At 41.2% G+C, this 22883-nt stretch overlaps 1 protein-coding gene across 1 annotated transcript in view; it reads right to left on the bottom strand.

Annotated features, from left to right (window-relative positions):
* DHX36 (DEAH-box helicase 36) overlaps positions 1–22883 on the bottom strand; it is a 275760-nt gene that overhangs the window by 232220 nt on the left and 20657 nt on the right. Inside the window, exons 2-6 of the mRNA XM_069213319.1 lie at positions 20747–20883; positions 12965–13124; positions 11208–11246; positions 5998–6168; positions 4540–4619 (exon numbers count right to left, since the gene is read on the bottom strand). Of these exons, the coding sequence (XP_069069420.1) occupies positions 4540–4619; positions 5998–6168; positions 11208–11246; positions 12965–13124; positions 20747–20883 (587 nt within the window). The remainder of the gene's footprint in view (positions 1–4539; positions 4620–5997; positions 6169–11207; positions 11247–12964; positions 13125–20746; positions 20884–22883) is intronic.

Raw genomic sequence — 22883 nt, 5'->3', positions numbered from 1 at the left:
TGGACTATAATAAGGATCAAAGGGTGCTTTATCATTGGATTCGTCAACATTAAGTAGATGGCTTGACGGTGGAGACAATACCTTGCTTGGTGAGGTATGTGTCCTTTCCCCTGATTAGTGGAATTATTTGGTTGTTCGTTGAAAGTTTCTTCATTTTCAGAGCTTACATCAATAGTTAAAATCCAAGTGACTACCGAAGTTAAGGTGGTTGTTGTTGTTACTGCGGCATTGACCATCGACTATGTCTTCACTGTCGTCACTGTGCTCCTTCACAAAGGAAGCCCTGGTCCAGATGCTGACAGTTCTAACAGTGGTTGATAATTTTTTTTAATAGATTCGGAGATTGTCATCTTGGACTGCCTTCTGAAGGCATATTCTCTTGCTGTTCCGTTGGTGGGAAAGTTCAGATGATGGGCTTTGTCCTCTGAAAGACCTCTTATCAGATTTCTTTGAAATCTTATTGGGAGGTCCTCTTCAGCATTATGTTTCGACGTATGTCCCCCTGAAGTCTCTTTTATGAGCTTTCTTACTAGATACTAAATACTCTCACTCTCATCCCCATAAACTGGGGTTTTGTTGACTCTGATGTTTTTTGAAGCCAGAATAATAACCTGCTCTCCATCAAGGTATTTGAGAAGAATGTTTGACAGCTTTTACAGTCCTTCGTCTTATGAGAGGGGTGTAGGTAGAAAAATGCAGTCCTTGTGAAGATGTTATGGATGCAGGTTTATCTTCCCGCAAGTACCACAATGCCTCAAGAGACCTTTTTTGGATATCTCTGACATGATCTTCACATCTGACGTATGATAGCCTCTGAAGGGAGTGGTGATCAAGCTGCACATTCTAATTGGTTTGCTATAAAATAGAGGTGGACAAGCCCTTGCAAGCTCAAGCCTGGCTTGAGCCCAGCTTGAGTCCCATTCTTGGCTCAGCCGTTGGTCTCTTGGATTCTCCAAACGACCATCACACCAGCAGCACCTTGGCCTTGTTTGCACACTATTTGTCCTTTTATATCTGAAATGTATCTTATCTTATTGGCTCCAACAGATGTGAGATATATTTCAGACAAAGAAAAATAGTGGCCTTCTTCAGTTACTTCTAGCTGCCGACTTTGAAACTGGAGAACCAGGTTTGATTGCCATCATCCGCTCAACATCCTGTGAGTCTGAGCAAATCACTTAATCTCCCTGGGCCCAAAAAAAAAAAAAAAAGACGTGTAACAGATACTCATGCAACGTACTCCAATACTTTTGTGTCGAGTTTGCATTATAAAAAGTAAAAAATGTTTTCAATATGTACTGCCCCTCTAAACCTGTGAGGTCAGAACAATCACACCTTGGGAAAAATCAATCCTTTATCTGGACTCTGACCTATAAGGCCATCTCTGACTCTGTACGTGCAAGAAGAGTACATGCATGGCTGGCCATTGGTAAGACTGCGGCTTGGGGAATTTTAAAGTGCGGGGACGGGAGTGGGGCTTTCACTTTCAAGGTTCAGGTCCTTTCCTATTGCTTCCCACCCCCTGAATCTCCTATTCAGTTGCTTATAAGAGGCGAGACACCATGAATGTGGAGCAGTGGTAAAAAGGGAGACGGGAGGGGGAGGGAAAAGCTCCATTACATTATCTAGGTAGTTTACAGTAAACTCTGAACACCAAAGCCTTAGAAGGGAAAGAGATTTTGATTTTTTTGTTCTACTCTCCTCTCAGCAGTTAATAGTAACTTATTTTTATTATAGCGCAGTTTGCTTTTCCGTAGTTCTAACCAGTAATTTGTTTCTTTTTTATAATTTAACAGTGCCCAGTTTGTTGGCATTTCAAAAGGTGTGAAAGGCTGAGCTGGCATTCTTTACCTTGCCCACCTCTAATGTTTGTGCACTAGTGGCATAGTCAGGGCGGCGAACATGAATTTTTCCATTGCAGTTATATAATCTGATGTACTAGGGTGAAATTCTTCCACATATTAAAGAAATGTAGTTGTGAAATGTAGTATTGTGAAGATCACTTTATCATATTTTTAAGTGATGTTTGCTGCATGGTTTCTAAGTTGAATATTTTTTAGTGCTCAGCTCATGCAGAGATTCTTAGAGTCCTAACAGACTCTAAAGCGTGGCTCATCCACTTTTAATTTTAAATTAAGTAAATACAATTCTAAAATTGATGTTTCTTATTGTTACAGGCTATGTGTAATACAGAACTGCTTTGCAATCTTGCCATGGGACTCCAACCTCGACAACAAGTAATGTTTCAAGCATGTCAATCTATGAAAGATCCTGCCCTGGAGAATATTTTAATTTAACCACCTGTTCGTTTGATAAATATGTTTATAAACGTTAAAAAAAGGTTTTTTCTGTTGTATAAAGTATTCCAGGATCCTGCTCATCAGCAGAGGTATTTTAATGATCATTAGTGTCAAATATAATGTAGCTAATAAAATGATATAACCAAAAAAAAAAAAAAACGAACAGGCCATCGATTCGTCACAAATGGCTGTGCAACTAGACACCTAATACACCCATTTAAGCTCTCTAGACATTACCACCACGACGGAGGAGTCTTGTGAATTACTGGCAGACATAAAATTCCCAAGTCTCCCTCACTCAGACACAGCACTTCTGGAAATGGAACTCACCGAAGAAGAAATAGCGCGTTCCGTCCGTGACCTACACTCTGGCAAAGCGGTGGGCCCCAGTGGCATACCCATCAAACTTTACAAGCTCACAGGCCCAATTATTTCTCCCTGTCTGCTACCAATGTTTAAGGAAGGACGTGATGTGGGCTCTCTGTCAAGATCAAAGGCTGCTCAATATTGTAGTCATACATAAAGACGGCAAACTGCCAGAGGAGTGTGTATCTTATGGCCGATATCACTGAAATAAAAATATAGGCAAAGAGACTGGCCTCCTGCTTCATCCAGAAGATCACAACTCTAATTCACTTGGACCAATCCAGCTTCATGCGGGGGCACAGCACCACTCTCAACCTTGGAGCCGCTGGCAGGCTGGATAAGGCGGGACCCCCCCCCCCCCAAACCGGGTCTAAGACCTGCAATGAACTGACCGATGAGAAGACCAAATACCACTCAACACTAATGATATCTTGCTTTATGTCCAAGACCCAGTCTTAGCGCTTGATAGAATCATGCATATCCTCACCCAGTTTAGTCAATACTTCGATTACACTATCAACAATAACACACCATGACTGCCCCACAAATGTAAGGCAAGTACAGTTACGGATGGGTTCCGATATCTAGCGATATACATCAATATCGACCCTGACTTGTTCTACAAGAATAACTTGGTACCGCAGCTGGTGCGTCTGAGACAAGATGTCCAACAATGAAGAGCCCTGCCATTATAGGTAGGGGTGCACTCTTCAAAATGATGGCCGTCTCATTTTGTTTATGCTTTACAAAACAAATCATACTCAGTTCTATGTTTTACTTCGAAGCAACTGAGAGCAAACCCTGTACAATGCGTTGGGACTCGTCCCTGCACATATAGGCATTAAACATTGACCAGAGGCTGGTATGATGGTGGAATTGCTTTACCAGACATACAAAACAATATTGAGCGCACAACTTACCACCGTTAGCAGCTGGGTCCACCTTCCCACAGAAGAACCTGCGTTTCACATGGATAGGCAACTCATGCAACCTGAGTATATATTAGGGCCATTTATGGTGGGTCAAGTCATACACTCTTTAAAGGTCTAACAGCAGTAACACTCAAGAGTCTGGCCCACACCACTACATACCCTTGACAGGTGAGACATGATTACACAAGCCACACCTCTATGTGATGCAGTGCAGATAGGCAAATTGGGGGCAAAACCCGGATTCTAGGACCTCATTGGCCTGTCTAGGGTGGGGAACCTTTGAGCTCAAGGTAGGGGTTATTCCTTTAACAGAATTACACAACGAGTATCAAAGAGCCCCATTGAAACTTACTGCCATTTACAGATACAACATGGTGTTTCTTGAATATTTGGGAAGCAACAGATCTCACTTGCATGGAGCAGATCTGGATGACACTGGGGCTGACAGTTGCCAAACACAATTTTGCACTCCTCTGGACAGCAGGACTGGCACCATGACTGGGAAAAGTGGTATATGAGGGTCAGGCTGCCCTCAAAAGTGGACGCACATATGGGGAAAATTGAATGACTATAGAGGTAACCCCTGCACTTCTCTCACTGGTGCTGGTCCCAATGTATTGCTTGACGATCATTCTGAACCAAATGTGCCTCCGGTAATGAGGTTTTGAGGGAGGAGGGGGGAGCCAAGAGACTGTTAGTGGTTGAGATGATAATTATTTAAACTGTCTGTGTAGTTGTGCAACAGTATGCTGGTTCTGATGTTTCCTTACTAGGTCTTCAACAAAAAGATTTATTTAAAAAAATATTTTTGCACAACAAGGTAAGCTACAAAAGAAAAACACTATTTGCTGTTAATAAGCTTCACTGTACTACCTTACACTGGTTCACCCTGAAATTCAATTAACAACTACAAGTACAAACAGAAATAATTTTAGATTTACCTCTGGAGACGGATTTGGTAGCCCGTACTGTTGCCGTTACCACATGCTTCTGCTCTTTCTGATGCTACTCGCTCTGCTACCTGAAGTAAATTAAAATAAAGTTACTAGCACAACCAGATCAATTGAACACACAAATGGATGTTTCATTTTTGAAAATAACATGAAAATAAATGTGTTCACATTGAAAACCTTTATACTCTTTCCTCATGTGCAAAAGTATTCAGCCTTCAGGAGGGCAGTGCTTTTAAATTTATGTTTTTAAAATAAGATGCATTTCGTCGTTGGAGAATATCGGAAATGAAATAACTGCATTGTAGGCCATTTTTGAGCTACTTAAACCCACCAGTGACAACTGGTTAAATGACCACTGTGCTCCATATAAGCATCAACTACAACTGATAGTATTGTGAAATATATACTGTCATGGAAAAAGAGTTACTTTACTACAGTATCAGTTTTCCAAGCATGCCCTTCATGTCACGTCCATAGGTGAAACTAATGCCATCCACAACAGACAGGATGCCAGAACACTTAAAAAAAATATGTATCCCCATTTTTAATATACTTGACTCCTAACATGCCTTTACATTTTTGGGTCGGAGTCAAAATCCCAAGTCATTAGAACTTGTGATGTCATGCCAAAAGTGATGTTTACAGAGCACCGCACACAATTTAATGCCAACAGAAGTTTACCCAATTATGCATCAAAACAAACAAGAGTGCACATTTTTGAAAAATATTGAGGTCATACCAAAAAAATAAAAAAAATAAAAGAAAAAAAAGGAAACAACAGAGAGGACAGATGTCAAAGGCATTAAGAAAAGGAAAATAACTCCCTTTTCTGTCAGATAAAAAGCTGTTAAGCTTGGCAGCACTGCTCCAGCTTCCTATTGTGAGCAGGATATGCAAGTAAAATTGTCCCCCAGGAGCAGAGTTAAAACAAGGTTGCACCACGTCAAACCCAGATTTTGACGAGCCTCCATTGCTTATTCATCTTCTTATTAATGAAACTTTGGTAGAGATCCTGAACTATGATAATTCCTTAAATGTTCTTAGGCTCAGTACAAGTGCCTCTGAGGTAACTGTATTAGCTTAACAAAGTGCCCTGAAAGCAGCAATGAACATCAGTACTCTATGTTTGTCACACATCTGTGTGCCACACAGGCTACCAAATGACATCATACAGAGTAGCGCTGAATATGAAATATAGGATTGCATTTGTGTATTTGTTCCAAGTGTCTCTGGAAAAAAGTTATAAATTGTAATCAATGCATAAAAAATATTGTCCAGATGTTGTTCTTTGATTGCAAAAAAGGCATACAATTCAGACAGTGATGTGCTGAGGATCTCAACTGGGGTCAAGAATAAATCCACACCAAAAGAATCATATCAATATACAAATTTTACTTTTAGTCACTAGGATACATAAAAATAAAGTCACATTTTATTAAGACTTACTGAGATGGCACTGATTCGCCTTGGTTGTGTACACACTACACGGCAAGCTGAGCCGATTCCCCTCTCAATATAATCATCCAGAATAAACTGTGTTACTTGTGTGGTCTTGCCACAGCCAGTTTCTCCACTTATTACTGTTACTTGGCTATTGTTGATCACAGTGGTGATTTCCTGTAGACAAAGAAAGTAGAAGTTTCTCAAACAACTGACTGCCAATACTACAGCTGGATAGATGAAGACTGGGAAAGCAGAAAATAGGTTACAACCCTAATTCATTACAAAAAACTGTGGTTCAGAAAGGGAAGTAAGTTTAGAGAAAGCTACTAATTGAGTAATATATGTCCAAGTACTAAAATAAGTGAGGAAATGGACATAGTCTATGGCCCTTGTGGTCTTTTTATGAGGGCTATTATTGATGGTGTTGTAGAGTTTTGCAATGAATGAAAAATATACCCTTCTGGTTTCAAAGGCTGAAGTGAATGGACTCTCACCATTTTGCAAATGTTGCACCACTAGTATAGAACGATTTTTTGAGGGCATTTTTATTCATTAGACATCATTAAAAAAAATATATAATAATTATAAAAGTGCAGCACACTCCTGGAAATTAGCAGACTGGACACCTGTATATAGATAATTAGTAATACTTGGATATTTGAGCAGGAAGGCACAAAATGTAACTTTCAAATTATTTCAGTAGAATGCACATATTTAGATTATTTATATTCATAGTGTTAAAGGTTGAATTGTCACATGGGGTGGCTATATTTAAGTATGAGTAAATTCTGGGGATGCCAAGTGAAAGCTGATAGGTGCCATGGTCCCGTACGGAGTCATGTACTCTGCTGATTACGAGCCAGGTTTACACTACATAGGTACCATTATGAACATTAACAGACAGATAGCCATTCAGCATGGCATTAGCTGATGCAGTACAACAGCATCTAGGTAACCTGTTCAATAAGAATGTGCAAATGAATAACTGTGTGCAAATATGGATTGCAAAACTCATATTAGCTAGCTGTGGAACTGACAGAATACAGGATCATGACGACTAGGGTTATCATATAATTAAATGGCATTTTATACTGTTTCGCAAACTAAAATCTGTTATTTCAACAGCTTGAAAGATGGATCAAAATGGGGAAATATATAATATATTATGCAGGAGGTGAAACAAAGTTCAGCACTGAAAGTACCGCTATCGTGGAGGATGGTACAAAGGCCAAGAAAGAGCATTCAAGACATCATGAACTCATGTGGCTGCCACTGGCGTACATCAACAAATTAACAGAAGTGTTCACACCATTAATTTTCATAAAGAATAAAGGCTTAGATGGGGTTAAATTGCAAGTCCAGAAGACTCAGTTCAATAGTAAAGCCTTAGGGCGTCATTACGACCCTGGCGGTTGACGGAGAAGTGGCAGTTTTACCGCCAACAGGCTGGCGGTAAAAAAATTGGAATTATGACCATGGCGGTTACCACCATGGTCATCCGCCACTTCTCCGATGAGACCGCCATGGCGGAGACGACCGCTTGGCTGGAGACTTGGGTCTCCAGCCCGGCGGCCGTCACAAGACCGCCGGCGGTATCATGACCCGGCTTACTGCCATGGAGTTCATGGGGTTTGGAACCGCCATGAAATCCATGGCGGTAAGCACTATCAGTGCCAGGGAATTCCTTCCCTGGCACTGACAGAGGTCTCTGCCACCCCCCACCCCCTCCCCAGAGTCCGTCCCCGACACCCCCCACCCCTCTGCCACCCCCCCCCCCCAAAGGTGGCAGGACCCCCCTCCCCACCACTACCCCCGACATCACATCACAGACACACACCAGACATGCATGCAGGCACCACCAACACACATTCCCGCACACACACAAACAAACATGCCAACAGACACACACACAGTCATACACGCACACCCTCATTCAGACATACACGCACACATCCATACAGACATACATACAGACACGCACACATTTTCATTCACACTACACCCCCACATGCATACACACACTCACACACCCTATCTACATGCTCACACGCACACCCCCATGCACCCACACATCACATAACACCCCCTCAACCCCCTCCCCTAACGGACAATCAACTTACCTTGTCCGTTGATCTTCCGGGAGGGGACGGGATCCATGGGGGCTGCTCCGCCGCCACCACACCGACAACAGAACACCGCCACGCCGAATCACAGAACGTGATTCGGTGGGCGGTGTTCTGTTGCCGTGGCGGTGGAGCAACCTCCCCTTCCCCGCCGCCCGCCAGTATGGCTGCTGGCGTCTCTCCGTCCGGAAAAGGACGGAGGGCTGCCAACGGTCATAATACGCCGAGCAGAAAACCGCCACCACTTGCGGTCTTCAGCTCGGCGGTCTTGTGAAAAGACCGCTGAGGTCGAAATGACCCCCTTAGTCTCTTATCTCCACTCTCTCGTCCATTACTTTGTCTCACCTAAATGTAACAGGCACTTCTACTTAATACCTCCACTTTCTGGATAGCTTAAATGGGAATACACTTCACCTACAGCCATATTAATAACAAACAAGGGGCCAGATGTATGAAAAAGTTTTGCACTCGCAAACGATGCAAAATCGGTAAATTCGCCCGTTTGCGAGTGCAAAACAGTGGTCTGCGATGCATGCAATGCATTCGCAGACCACAAATAAGAAAGCGCTAAAATTGCGATTTCTAGCGTTGCGACCTGGAAATTGCGAGTCGCAATTTGTGATTCGCAAATTCCAGGTCGCAAGGCTATCCTGGAGAAAACTTTTTTGGCAAATTGCGATTTTTCCAAATATGGCATTTTGCACTTGCAAAATACCATGATATGCAACCAGGTGGTAACCTGGTGCAAAATTTTAAAATGCAGTAAAACTGCATTTTTAAATTGAACATGTAAAGCACACATGCCCTTTTGGCATGTGTGTACCTTACATGTTGAAAAAAATGGTTTTGGGGTGCAGGAGACGGGGCCTTAGGCCCCCAGCACCCTGGTATTTTGTATTTCCAAAATTGCGATTTCTGGTGCAGAAATCGCAATTTTGGAAATGCAAAAAATTTGCAGCTATGGGCCAACAGGCCCATAGCTGTAAATGAGGCCAGTATCGCAATTTGCGATTCTGTAATAGCATTTGCGATTTTTAAGAAATCGCTATTACCGATTCGCAAATATGATACATGGCCCTTTGCGAGTCGGTAATAGCGATTTCTTAAAAATCGCTATTACCGAATCGCAATGGGCCGTGATGATACATCTGGCCCAAGATTCTCAAGAAAATTAGGATTTTTTGATTTCGTTAAAAAAAGAAAAAAAAAAAAAATAGAATCTAAGGCAGCATTTTATGTCTCCGTTGTACCTTGCTCCATTAAAGATTCAATTTACCTCTCAGGTTAGTGGAAAGGCCTTATCTAGTGGCAGTGAAAAGGTAAAAAATGTAATTTTGGAATTCCCATAATCAAAGATACTTCACTTAATTTAGTGCGTTCATCTTGCACTTTAACCATGTATAATTTCTTCTCTGTTTCCAGGAGTAGAAAACAGACATGTTACAATAAGTACATTGTTCTGCATCTCTTATTACTATGGATTCACTTCGGATAAAAAAAAAAAAAAAACATTAAAAAAAAAAGTATAACCTCTTAAGAAAATGTACTGACTTTTTGTGTTAGTACAAAATAGCAAGATGTGTGGCTTGAGAAACACAGGACCACATTTGAGATTCTGGAGTAAGATGGCAGGCTGTCAAAGTATCTGCTGCCAGTGACCTTGTCACAGAGTGATGATTTAAATGAAAAAATCTACTATGTCATACATTAATGTATGGGGGGTGAACAAAGTCCACTATGGCCCTCATTACAACTTTGGCGGGCGGCGGTAACTGCCGCGCGGCCGCCAATGCAGCCGCACTTCCGCAGTGGCCATCACAACATCACCGCTGGGCCGGCGGGCGGAAACAGAGTTCCCGCCCACCGGCCCAGTGGGGATGTCTGCTGCAACACGGGAGCCGGCTCCAAATACGCAAGTTTGCACCGCCAGCCTGTTGGCGGTGCTAACTCCAAAACAGCCCTGGAGGTCTTTGACCGCCAGGGTTGTAATGAGGGCCTATATTTTGGCTGAGAAGCTTCTTATATCCCATTTACATGGCACATCGCAGATCCCATCCAGTAGGCTAGTCTCTGAACATGCAGTTGCAGTATAAAAGGTAATTTGTGATCAAGGATCCTGCTATTAATTCACCGTGCAACTTTGATATCAAGGAATAGAAGAATGAACTCTCTTGTATAGAAAAGCCAGGAAACAGCAGGTGCTTTCCTTTCAATATGCAAAGTTAATTGTTTTACATCCACAATGTACCTCACTGGTAGCCACACTGTGTTTCAAGTAACTGAAAAACATTAAGTTACAAATGGCTGTAGATCAGAAATGTTCCACTTTTATTTTAACACAACCACCAACATATGTGAGATGTGTTGGCCACAAAGATGGCTATGTACTTTTTAAAGATGGCTTTTTTTTACATGGACCACACACAACCAAGTCTCTGTGCTATTTCAAGATGAAAAACAAACATTGGTCTCACCCTTAAAAGGCATTACTCAACATTTTAGCTTTGCTAACAGTTTATGCTGATGCTACCCTGAGCGATTGCTAGTGGTTAGACTTATTGCAAGCACCCTCCCTTCACCTTTTGTGTATTCAATATACCAATCTAAGTGGCTAAGGGTATGCCAGATGTGGGTCCTTTGCTCACTGAGCCACTAGAACCAAACTACACCAGATTGAAGAGCCCCAATCAGAGTGGAACTAGCCTTGGGCTGCTTGTATTCTGGTTCAGAGAGAATCGGCTTGGCAGTCTGGCCTGGACTACGCCCATTGCAGAAGAGTCAGGACTGATTTGCATATGGCTGGGTCTATTCTTATTAGGCATAATAATAAAAATATGATTGATTGGAATGATACCCCACGCGATTATCAAAGTTTAGACTTGTTGCAAGCATCCATCCATCCATCCATCTCTTTTGTGTGTTTGAAATAGTGTAAGATAAACACATTCTTATTTAACTACACTGCCACTATTACGGAGGAGTTTCTCTAGCACCCTTGATGAATTACACTCTGAATTTAGCCTTTTCAAACTACCACGCTGAGTGAACACTATTCTTAAACATTATGGGACCATTTTTAAAGCAGTTTACCTCTCTCATCACAAACGAAGGAAGCTTCTGCCGGAATCTCTGAAAGAAAATGAAAACATCATCATTGCTAAAGGAAAGGGTGATTAATACACACAAGCAAATGTTCAGGCAGTAAATACTCAAAATGTAATATGTGAAACTGTTCAAGGAGTCTTCATGCTGTGTTTTCAAACATATATCCATGTTTTGTGCTTGAACAAAGACAAGTTATTTGCATCTGAGAATTCCTGATGTAGGACTATATATTCCCACAATAATAGGTGTAGCTAGTTAAATGTGGACGTTAAGGAAAACAGACTTATTTCTAGTGGTACAAAGAATCTGAATGGGTTAAATGCTTGCTCCTACTCTGTGCCCTGCTTTTTTGATATTTTTATTTAAAACTTTGGAAACTATCCCTAATAAACTAAATTCTAAAGGTGGTCCAATCCTGCTATTAATTAACATTGCAACTTTGATATCAAAACCTCCAGTGAGAATGCAACCGTTATTGCTTGAAAGCTGTTGCCATAATGAAGAGCAAGACAATGGTTATTTCTAAAATAAAAGCAAATCAAAGGACCCAAACCAACCAAAGGTTTTAGCAGGTATTGTACACTGGGAGGATTTGCTTGGAAAGGGTAAATGCATCTGAGTGTTTTGGTGTCTGTTTTGAATAACATGTGGGGGTGATACCCAACTCATTGAGGGATTTTGAAGTCTGTTGCATGAGGGAGCTGGAGCCCATTAGATTTAGAAAAAGTTATAGTGGTACGTCTGTGGAGTACAACACTTATATGAAAAAAAGACCCTGTAGATCAGTTCTTTGCAGCTGTGTCTCATTCATATTTTAAGCACAAAAGGTCATTAAGCATGAGAAGTCCTACAGTTTGTGTGAAAACAGATGAAAGGATTTAGTAAAAATGCTGAAAACCATCAATCACGGTTTTGTTTAATTTGTACACATTAGAAACATGTCAGTTGTGGCACCTAACATACGCTACAGGAAATAGAGAGTTCTGTCTTCATGTGGGTTTTGTCCAAAGCTTCAGGAAAAGCGGAGATTGCAAATCAAATCGCATACATACTTCTGCTAAACTAAGAGACCTCTAAAACTGCATGGCTTCCTCTCTATTCTTGTGAATACAATTACACATTAACATAACACTAGGCATATTATTTGTTTTCAATGTTACATTAATAAGCAAGTCCTTCATCTGTGACAAAAGCATTGTTCCAAGTTTTACTTTTATACATGACAGGAACCTATTAATAGAGACAAATTCAATAGGATCTTTTCACAACATTGTGTTAAGGGAGCAAAAAGCATTTAAACTTATTAAACCACATTTCCACCACTGATTATTAACAGAAATGATTAGCGATTCCACTGTGAAACCTAGAAATTTTTTAACTGAGTCACATAATTGTGTTGTCTAAAACTCTAGATAAAATAAGCTGCAAAATTGATAACTTTTACAAAGGTATGACTAAAAAGGCACTGTCTTTGAAAGGAAACAAATAGTACACTCAAGGGGAAATGAAACCTATCTAGTTATATTGCAATTAAGATACAGCAAGAGCAAAATCTGGGCATATTTCAACAAAGTGAAGTGCATTTACTCACTGCATGCAAAACTAATAATAAAACTAAGGATTGAGATATAGCTGAAACAATTGGGTGTTTGGTAAGATACTTTTAACTGAAGTACATTCAAAGCTACAACATAACATTAGTAATGCAGTGCATTATAACTGTGCACTCTAAATTACTTTACCTGCATTTCAAGGTATCTTGAGGTGGTTCTCTTTCTGTGCAGATCAGCTTTAAGTTGTTCATTCAAATCCATATTGGGATCATTTCTTTGCAATAAATACTCCAAATCTTGGGTCAAGATTGTTGAGGTTGCAGTCTCGTTTGGTCTAATCAGATCATTTCTGAAATACATAATTGAACAAAATATATATTTTTTTTTTTCTCAGCACTGAGGATACAAAAAAATCTGAAATTATATACAGCTTACTATGACCACAACTGCGAACTTGCAACCAAAATGCAGTGTTTATTAGCTCTCACTGTGTATATGCCCAATCAGCATCTGATATCTTAAGCAGTTCTGTTCCATCAGGACCGCCCCAACAGTGCTCCAATCTAGGAAGGCGCTGAAGACTAGTCTCTTTAAAGAAAACTACATCTTAATTTATTAACTTTCCACAACTACCTCTTATCAATCATTGACTTATGCTTTACTTTGATCCTGTATAGTGCACCACTGCATTTTGTCCAGGTTTGTGCTATAGAAATGCTATATCATACAAATGTACATAATTACAGGGAAATGGGGCAATGCTGTAGTGAGCAGTTACTAGAATTAGAGAGATTTGGGACTTTTGAGCTGTGTTACGAACTTATAGTTGCACAGCTATGAAATTGTGAAACTTTGCAGGTTTCACATCATCACCTCCTTTTCCTTGAACTAAAAGCTTTCTTAGAATTTAAGGTTTAGGCCACAGCTTAACATGGCCCTCGAGTCAGACAAATACAGCAATCGTCCCTTCAACTAAAGTTGTTTCCCAATATACCTGCATGTTAGTAATGCTGCTTTGTGTGATCAGGTGCTCAAACAATCGAATGTTAATGACCTTATTAAGTATAATCACAGAGACTATGGAAAGATCATAAATGCCTGCCCAATTGACATTCATACTTTAAAATCCCAGACTGACCGCCTGCCTACTTGTAGGACTTTCATTGTTTGCCTCATAGTGCATAAAATTGGGCAGTAGAAAACATGGATGGGAAGCAGAAAACGCATGAACACAGAAGAAGCTAGAGAGAACAGGGAGAATTGCTGAGAGAAGGGAGAACAGGAAAGCAATGGTAAAAGGATACAGACTGGAAATGTTCCAGAGACAGCAAACTGAATGAACGGCAACTGCAAAAGGGCTGCAAGAAGGACCAATACAGAAGTACATCTTGATAAGAATAGGGACAGAAGGATAGTAGGAATGACTCAGAGAGAGAGAAACTGATCTGTGTCATGGGGCATAAGACCCAAAGCAAAAGGTAGACAGTCCAAGTAGAAGAGGAGACAAGGACCATGCTCAAGGGCAGACACGGAGAAAGTTCAGCAGGGCAGGAAAGATTGTAACAAAAAGGAGAGCAGACTGTTTTAAGAGGGCAAGGTGAAAGACATTTAATGCAGCATTCAGTCACACGTGTAAAGGCAGGATTACAGTCCTCTTCCTGCCACTCTCTGTGACCAATGTGAGAGTTCTTTTTCAAATCTGCTACATTTCTTTCAGGAAGACTCAGTGAATGGAAGGCTTCTATAAAGCAGAAAGTGAAACAAATGCAGGCAAAGACAATATGTCTAGTGTTGGCCACCAGCATTTAGTCAATCCTTTTTTTGTCATGGTTTTGGCAAAACATTACTGTTCAGGAACCTCCTGGGCTCTCATTAATCTAATCATAAATAGTGGCTAAAGGGAAGAATGTTGTTTTGGTTATAAAAAAGAAAAAAACAACAACACACATACACATTGTCAAATTATTCCCTTCACTACCAGGGAAATACTTTTTGTGTTGATGTGCTCCTTGTGAAAGGGCAGAAAGACGTAACTCATAGTGAAGTCAGCCAATGGCTGAGGTGAGCTGATACATTGCCGCTTGTGCATGGTGGAGTGAGTGGAAGAAAAATATGAAAGAAGGTAACCAAAGACTAATGGACGAAGTACGGCTGAAAACCGCTATAAGTAATTATGTTATACACATCATTTTAGTAGAATAAAAAAGTTCTTGGCTAACGCATACTTGATAAAAAGCCTATGAGTGTCTTGCCTTTGGGAAAGAAGAAGAGAAAGATAGAGCAAAAAAAGAAAGATGAAGGCAAGAATGAAAAAGAGGAAGGCAAGAGAAGGCAACAAAGAAAGAAAGAGGGACAAAAGAAAAGCAAAGGAAGAAAATGAAAAGAAACTGGAGCAAAACAAAAGAAGGAAAGAATTAAAGAAAGAAGGAAGGGAGGCAAGAAAGAAAAAGGGAATAAAGAAAGAAGCAAAGAAATAAGGAAAGCTAGAGAGGAAAATGAATGATAGAGGAGAGAAGACAGGAAAGAAAAAAGGAAGGCAGGAAAGAGATAGAAGGAAAAAAGAAAGTAAGAGAAAAACAGGAAAACAAAGAAAGGAAGGCAAGAAATATGTAAAGAGAAAGAAAGCAGGAAAGAAAGAAGAAAGGGCAAAAAAGAGAGGGCAACAAAGAAGAAAGGAAAGAAAGCAGGAAAGAAAGAAGAAAGGGCAAAAAAGAGAGGGCAATAAAGAAGAAAGGAAAGAAAGAAGGAAAGCAGTAAATAAAGAGGCAAGAAACGAAAGGAGGAACAAAAGAAAGAAAGAAAGAAAAAGAAAGAAAGACGAAGAAAGAAAGACGAAGAAAGAGAAAGAAAGAAAGAGAGAAAGAGAAAAAGAGAAAGAGAGAAAGAGAGAAAGAGAGAAAGAGAAAGAACAGGGTTGGAAGATAGAGCACCCTAATGAGCTTATATTCACAGTTCATGTGAGCTGCTGGCATTGTGTAAAAGAAAGCAGTGGTCAGATAAGCAAAGCCTACTTCAAAAGGAATTTAAAGCAGCATTACAGCATTGGCAAGAGACAGAATCTGATAGAGCTGGAATGTACCCTGTGCTGTCATCTAGTAGAATGGGTTGTGGTATCACATCAGGCTCTACAAACAAAGGTAATACTAAATGAATAATAATAAAGTAAAAACAATAACACTGGCACTGAGGAAACTATCTTTTGTGCGGATTTGTTTCTTGAGAAAGGGCTATATGCAGTCACTCAAAGTGAAGTTAGCCAGTGGCTGAAGTAGGCTGACTCACTGCCCCATGCTGATTGCTGCAGCGGGTGGAAGCAAAATTTTAATGACAACAACAGACAAATGGATGTAGAGGGTGTAGAAAGTACCTTTGTGTAAGTATACTTTACATACAATTTTAGTAAAATCAAAAAGGTCTCTACTAACTACAGACCTAAAAAGTAAAAAATGTAGGGATGTGTAATTTAACAAAATATCTACTTGTCCATGGGACAAGTTGCTTCTTAAATCTACTTGTCCTGTAAAAACAAACATCCTCTTGTCCCTTTGATGCTATAAAGTGTGGCAACAAAGTATGGCAGCAATCTCACTATGTAAAAGCTCTGATAAAAGCCTCTCTGATTTTGCAAGGTGTAAGGAAATGCCTCCTTGGCATGGTTACCCCCTGACTTTTTGCCTTTGCTGATGCTATGTTTTGATTTGAAAGTGTGCTGAGGCCTGCTAACCAGGCCCCAGCACCAGTGTTCTTTCCCTAACCTGTACTTTTGTTTTACACAATTGGCACACCCTGGCATCCAGGTAAGTCCCTTGTAACTGGTACCCCTGGTACCAAGGGCCCTGATGCCAGGGAAGGTCTCTAAGGGCTGCAGCATAGCTTATGCCACCCTGGGGACCTCTCACTCAGCACAGACACACTGCTTGCCAGCTTGTGTGTGCTGGTGAGGACAAAACGAGTAAGTCGACATGACACTCCCCTCAGGGTGCCATGCCAACCTCACACTGCCTATGCAGTATAGATAAGTCACCCCTCTAGCAGGCCTTACAGCCCTAAGGCAGGGTGCACTGTACCATAGGTGAGGGCACCAGTGCATGAGCACTGTGCCCCTGCAGTGTCTAAGCAAAACCTTAGACATTGTAAGTGCAGGGTAGCCATAAGAGTATATGGTCTGGGAGTCTGTCAAACACGAACTCCACAGCACCATAATGGCTACACTGAAAACTGGGAAGTTTGGTATCAAACTTCTCAGCACAATAAATTCACACTGATGCCAGTGTACATTTTATTGTAACATACACCCCAGAGGGCACCTTAGAGGTGCCCCCTGAAACCTTAACCAACTACCCGTGTAGGCTGACTGGTTTTAGCAGCCTGCCACACTCGAGACATGTTGCTGGCCACATGGGGAAGAGTGCCTTTGTCACTCTGTGGCTAGTAACAAAGCCTGCACTGGGTGGAGATGCTATCACCTCCCCCTTGCAGGAGCTGTAACACCTGGCGGTGAGCCTCAAAGGCTCACCCCCTTTGTTCCAGCGCCACAGGGCATTCCAGCTAGTGGAGTTGCCCGCCCCCTCCGGCCACGGCCCCACTTTTGGCGGCAAGGCCGGAGGAGATAATGAGAAAAACAAGGAGGAGTCACTGGTCAGTCAGGACAGCCCCTAAGGCAACCTGAGCTGAAGTGACTCCGACTTTTAGGAATCCTCCATCTTGCAGATGGAGGATCCCCCCAATAGGGATAGGAATGTGACCCCCTCCCCTTGGGAGGAGGCACAAAGAGGGTGTAGCCACCCTCAGGGCTAGTAGCCATTGGCTACTGCCCTCCCTGACCTAAACACACCCCTAAATCTTGTATTTAGGGGCTTCCCTGAACCTAAGAATTCAGATTCCTGCAACTTACCGAAGAAGAGGACTGCTGAGCTGAAAAACCACTGCAGAAGAAGAAAGAAGACACCAACTGCTTTGGCCCCAGTCCTACCGGCCTGTCTCCTGCCTTCAGAAGAAAACTGCTCCAGTGACGCTTTCCCTGGGACCAGCGACCTCTGAATCCTCTGAGGACTGCCCTGCTTCCAAGAGACCAAGAAACTCCTGAGAACAGCGGCTCTGTTCAACAAAGACTGCAACTTTGTATCCAGAGGAGCAGATTTAAAGACCCCTGCAATCCCCGCAAGAAGCGTGAGACTTGCAACACTGCACCCGGTGACCCCGACTCGACTGGTGGAGAACCAACACCTCAGGGAGGACCCTCCGGCGACTCCGAGACTGTGAGTAACCAAAGTTGTCCCCCCTGAGCCCCCACAGCGACGCCTGCAGAGGGAATCCCCAGGCTCCCCCTGACCGCGACTGCCTGACTCTAAAATCCCGACGGCTGGAAAAGACCCTGCACCCGCAGCCCCCAGCACCTGAAGGATCGGAACTCCAGTGCAGGAGTGACCCCCAGGAGGCCCTCTCCCTTGCCCAGGTGGTGGCTACCCCGAGGAGCCCCCCCCCCCCCTGCCTGCATCGCTGAAGAGACCCCTTGGTCTCCCATTGAAACCTATTGAAAACACGACGCGTGTTTGCACACTGCACCAGGCCGCCCCAGTGCCGCTGAGGGTGTACTTTTTGTGTGAGGTTGTGTCCCCCCCGGTCCCCTACAAAACCCCCCTGGTCTGCCCTCCGAAGACGCAGGTACTTACCTGCTGGCAGACTGGAACCGGGGCACCCCCTTCTCTCCATTGAAGCCTATGCGTTTTGGGCACCACTTTTAACTCTGCACCTGACCGGCCCTGAGCTGCTGGTGTGGTAACTTTGGGGTTGCTCTGAACCCCCAACGGTTGGCTACCTTGGACCCCAATTTGAACCCCGTAGGTGGTTTACTTAGCTGCAAGAACTAACATTACTTTACCTCCCCCAGGAACTGTGAAAATTGCACAGTGTCCACTTTTAAAACAGCTAAATGTGTTTTATGTAAAAAGTATATATGCTATTGTGATTATTCAAAGTTCCTAAAGTACTTACCTGCAATACCTTTCAAATGAGATATTACATGTAGAGTTTGAACCTGTGGTTCTTAAAATAAACTAAGAAAATATATTTTTCTATAACAAAAACCTAGTGGCCTGGAATTGTTTCTGAGTGTGTGTTCCTCATTTATTGCCTGTGTGTATGTACAATAACAATTTCCTCATTTTTACACTATTCTGCAGATCTGTATGCTGGAGGAAGCAGTAAGCAATAGTTCCAGGGCTGAAAGGCCTTTGAGTCTGTGCAAATGTACTAATTTGCATGTTTTAAGGATTTTGGGCAGCTCTTCTCTAATCTTTTCCCATTTTGAGAAAGGTTGGATATTTACTGTTTTTTTTCTCTCTTCCTCTCTCTCTCTCTCTCTCTCTCTCTCTCTCTCGGCTTTACTGTGAGTGATAGTATTCTGCTCTTCCACAAGGAGCATGTTGGTACAAAAAGTAGTTTTGTTCCGTGCCAGGGACTACTGTGGCAATGACTGCTCTTTTGCACCGAAAAAACATTTTTTGCTTTTTGCCAACGTTTCTTACAATGGTGAGGGCCTGACGCCTACCACAACAATAAAGTGTTACAAAAGCCATGTCAAAACAATACACCCACTGACAAAACCATATGACTGACAAACAATGTCAGCTTGGTTGACTTTGCCAGTGCTTGTTTATTTTCATGTTTCTCATAATCTTGTTGAAATGGTTACACTGATTTTCCGCAAGGAATATTTTTTTGAAATACTAGCATGTATCATCACATTTTACTGAATGCTGCTTCAAAGAAACAGTACCTAAAATTTCACAGTAATTTAGCTAAATGTTTTTTTCCTACTTGCATTTTTTCCTGAAGATTTCATTTTGAAAGCAAAGAATCATCAAGCTTGCTTACAAGCTTCTGCAAACATTTGCATCTAATCAGAGAGCATTCTGGGAGCATTACACGTAGCTTCATAGATTTACATTTTTCAAACGTGTGTACACATTTTCTGTTACTGGAACCACTATCATTACAGTGTGTCCTAACAACAATTATTTAGAGTGCTCACCCTAATAATAAAGGCTTTGCATTAATAAACCATAAATACAAGTTCAAACAACATTAACTTTTGGACACAAATATTACCTCAACTGCAAACAGGTCCATTCACTATAAACTGGCAGTCCAAGGGTTTGTGCTGCAGGAGGTTGGGTCTACTTGTCCCAAGAGCAAAATAAACATGAAAACGTGTTGTCCTTGACCCCAAACAACTTATCCTGTGCATTGGGGTATAGGGATTTCACACCCCTGGGAAATGGCCTTGGTTAACTTATGACATTGAAATAAACTCCTGTAACAGGAAATAAACGTCTGTAACTGGAGTATGCACATATAAGTGCTGGTCTAGAAAATCTTAATAATAAAATAGGGAGCTCAAATTAGATTATGATTTTATTACTTCAGACAAATTAAATTTAGGCTGAAAGGCTGCCATGAGGAAACATAGCATTATACATACAGACCTTGAGCCAACATCCCTGAATGACTTGCTTAATTTGCAAACATAGTGGGTGCTCTCACTAATAAATTTGGCATCTCTCTCTATCCACAGCTGTTCACTGATGCCTAAGATTCTTTCCCTAGAATGGAGCGAGAGACTGGGTTCCCTGGAAACAGTATTGTGGTATGAAGAATTATTCAACAACTGCCAGCTACTGCTTGTTGTGGATAATCGGGTTGCACATTGTTGATGCCCATCAATGAGTGGCTGCCACTGTGATGAAACTGCTACTCATAGGAGCTGTGCAACCTGGAGACACTTATAGTAAATTATTGAGAAGCATGCTCCCAGACAAACTATGATCCACAAAATAAAACTGCAGATAATGAAAGCCTCCATATCCATCTCCAAAAATAAAACTTTCATAACAAAGAAGTCCAACTAAAAACTGTAGTACAAACACCAGGAGCTAAAAAGCATTTAAGCCAACAACAAGGAAACTTTACTTTTTATTCTCAGTAGCACGCCAGGACCATGGCTTGAGTTCTTCCTTCTCTTCTTTGACTTCAGGTTTTGTCTGGACTGAATTTAGAAGCCGTGTAATGTGCTCCTCTCTGGATTCGTCCATACGAACAACTGCTCTCTGTTGAAACAACAAAAAGATTACTTGTACAGCAGGAGCAAGAAAAGTTTGAACTGCAAACCTAAATTAGAGTTAATTAACCTAGATTTCCTACTAGAATTGAGCCCTCTGGGTTGAAAAATTAACAAATGTACAAAGTTAAAAAAAAAAAGAATACAGTGAAAATATAGCTCATCACAAATTCAAGTAGTTGCTGTATAAGTTGCAGTAGCGTGTGTTCTCTCTATACTACATGCATGAGTTGTTACACAGATTGCCTGTTGCCACCTTGCAGAGAGAAGCAGGGAGCGTGCATGCATGAGCCAGGGAAGTGGATCTTCATGTTAACTAGAAAATACTTTTTGAAACAAAATGGAGTTGTAAGGATTTTACGAAATGTTTGTGTCAACATAAACAGCCTCTTATTGTGAACTCAAGGTTTTACTTTTTTGCAGGAGACAATGCCCCAAACATGTTTCAAGAAGGATCTGAATGATACTGTCATTCGCTGATTTATGAGAGACAACAGCTAAGAATAGAAAGCATAGCTGAATTATTTTTTTGATTGAAGTTCAAGCATAGAAAAGGCACATTGTGTAGGCTTCAACTCAGACTATGAACTGTATTTGGTGAGGTCCAAGCTCTACTGCAACTACTCCATCTCCCATTTCAGGGTAATGTGCAGACAGTCCAACATACTTATTATTGTCTTGCTATGTGTGCTTTTCTTCTCTGATTAATGTGTTGTTTGAACCCAAAAAATCAAGCCCAAGTAAAAGAAGAAAACGTTGCAATCCTGTTACTGTATATGGTGTCTATCAAGTGTTACATTTAGTGTGCAATTTCAGCACTTAAGATCATTCTTAGTTTCTAATACATATGGATAGTTAAAAATTCAGCACAAATAAAGTTAATGCATTATTAAACTAATGAAAAAAAAGCTCTTTCAAAATGTTTGATTTTGCTCATTCAAGTTTACTCTATTTAGTTACAAACGGCAAATAACAGTATTAAGAACAACCATGAAATGTGTCATTTTCCCCCTAACTAGTTCAGATTAACTTAACATGCATTGGAAGGATAGGAACCAACATTCTAATGTGACATTAAGACCTTAGACCAGTCTGCACTGTTTCCCATCCAGTTTGACAGATCCCCAAAAAAGTAGTTTGTTGCTTTGTTCCATAGGTGTCTGGCTCTTCCTATTCCTTACAATACCCTCACAAACGCAGTAACCCAAAGTGGCTGCAGTGGTCTCAAAGAATTACGGCTATGCAAATAACTTGCTCTGGCCCACTGACCAAGGCCCTTTTCTCACCCATGAATGTCCAATCCCCTTTGGTACCATATTTGCATTTAAAGACCTTTTATACCAATTAAATCAATGTTTTAAAAAAATAGAAACATAATTGTTTGTGATAAATGAACAGCTATGAACCAAGCTTGATAAGTTTTATGACTGAGTTTATTACAGCAATGTGTTGAGAACTATGCAGCACTGTGAGAAAATCTACTTAGAAAAAAAGGTTAGGGCTCACAACATTTTTTCTGCTTACCTCTGAAAATTAATAGATGGGATTCTTACCTTCCCTTTGTCCCTATCCTCACAAACCGTCACAATGACAGGTTAGCAGAGAAGTGGATTTTGAACCACTCAAGGGAGATTCTCATGCAAGAAAGGTGCTGCTTGTAAGTACCAACATAAACTACTTCTAGAAGTACAACAGGTTAATAGAGCCTGTATTTACAATGTCAAGCATTCCACTCAGACTCCACTTAAGATTATAGAGGTGACTTTGGTTAATCTGCTGTAATAGAGTGGCAAGTATACCGAAATAATACCAAGGAACGTTTTTGGTATAATAGTCTAAATTAACAATCAGGATAAGCTATACAGAGGGAAAAGTATGATATGTAGTGACTGTATGTATTGTTTTTGTGATAACCACTTAATGCTTATGCTCAGCTAAACAAATTATTATGAATTGCCTTCTCCATAGACTTAACTTCTGAGATTAACT

The sequence above is a fragment of the Pleurodeles waltl genome, chromosome 11, assembly GCF_031143425.1.
Source record: "Pleurodeles waltl isolate 20211129_DDA chromosome 11, aPleWal1.hap1.20221129, whole genome shotgun sequence".
In the NCBI taxonomy this organism is placed as follows: domain Eukaryota; kingdom Metazoa; phylum Chordata; class Amphibia; order Caudata; family Salamandridae; genus Pleurodeles; species Pleurodeles waltl.
Note: the sequence above shows the minus strand (reverse complement) of the source record. Positions and strands in the feature narration are given on the sequence as shown.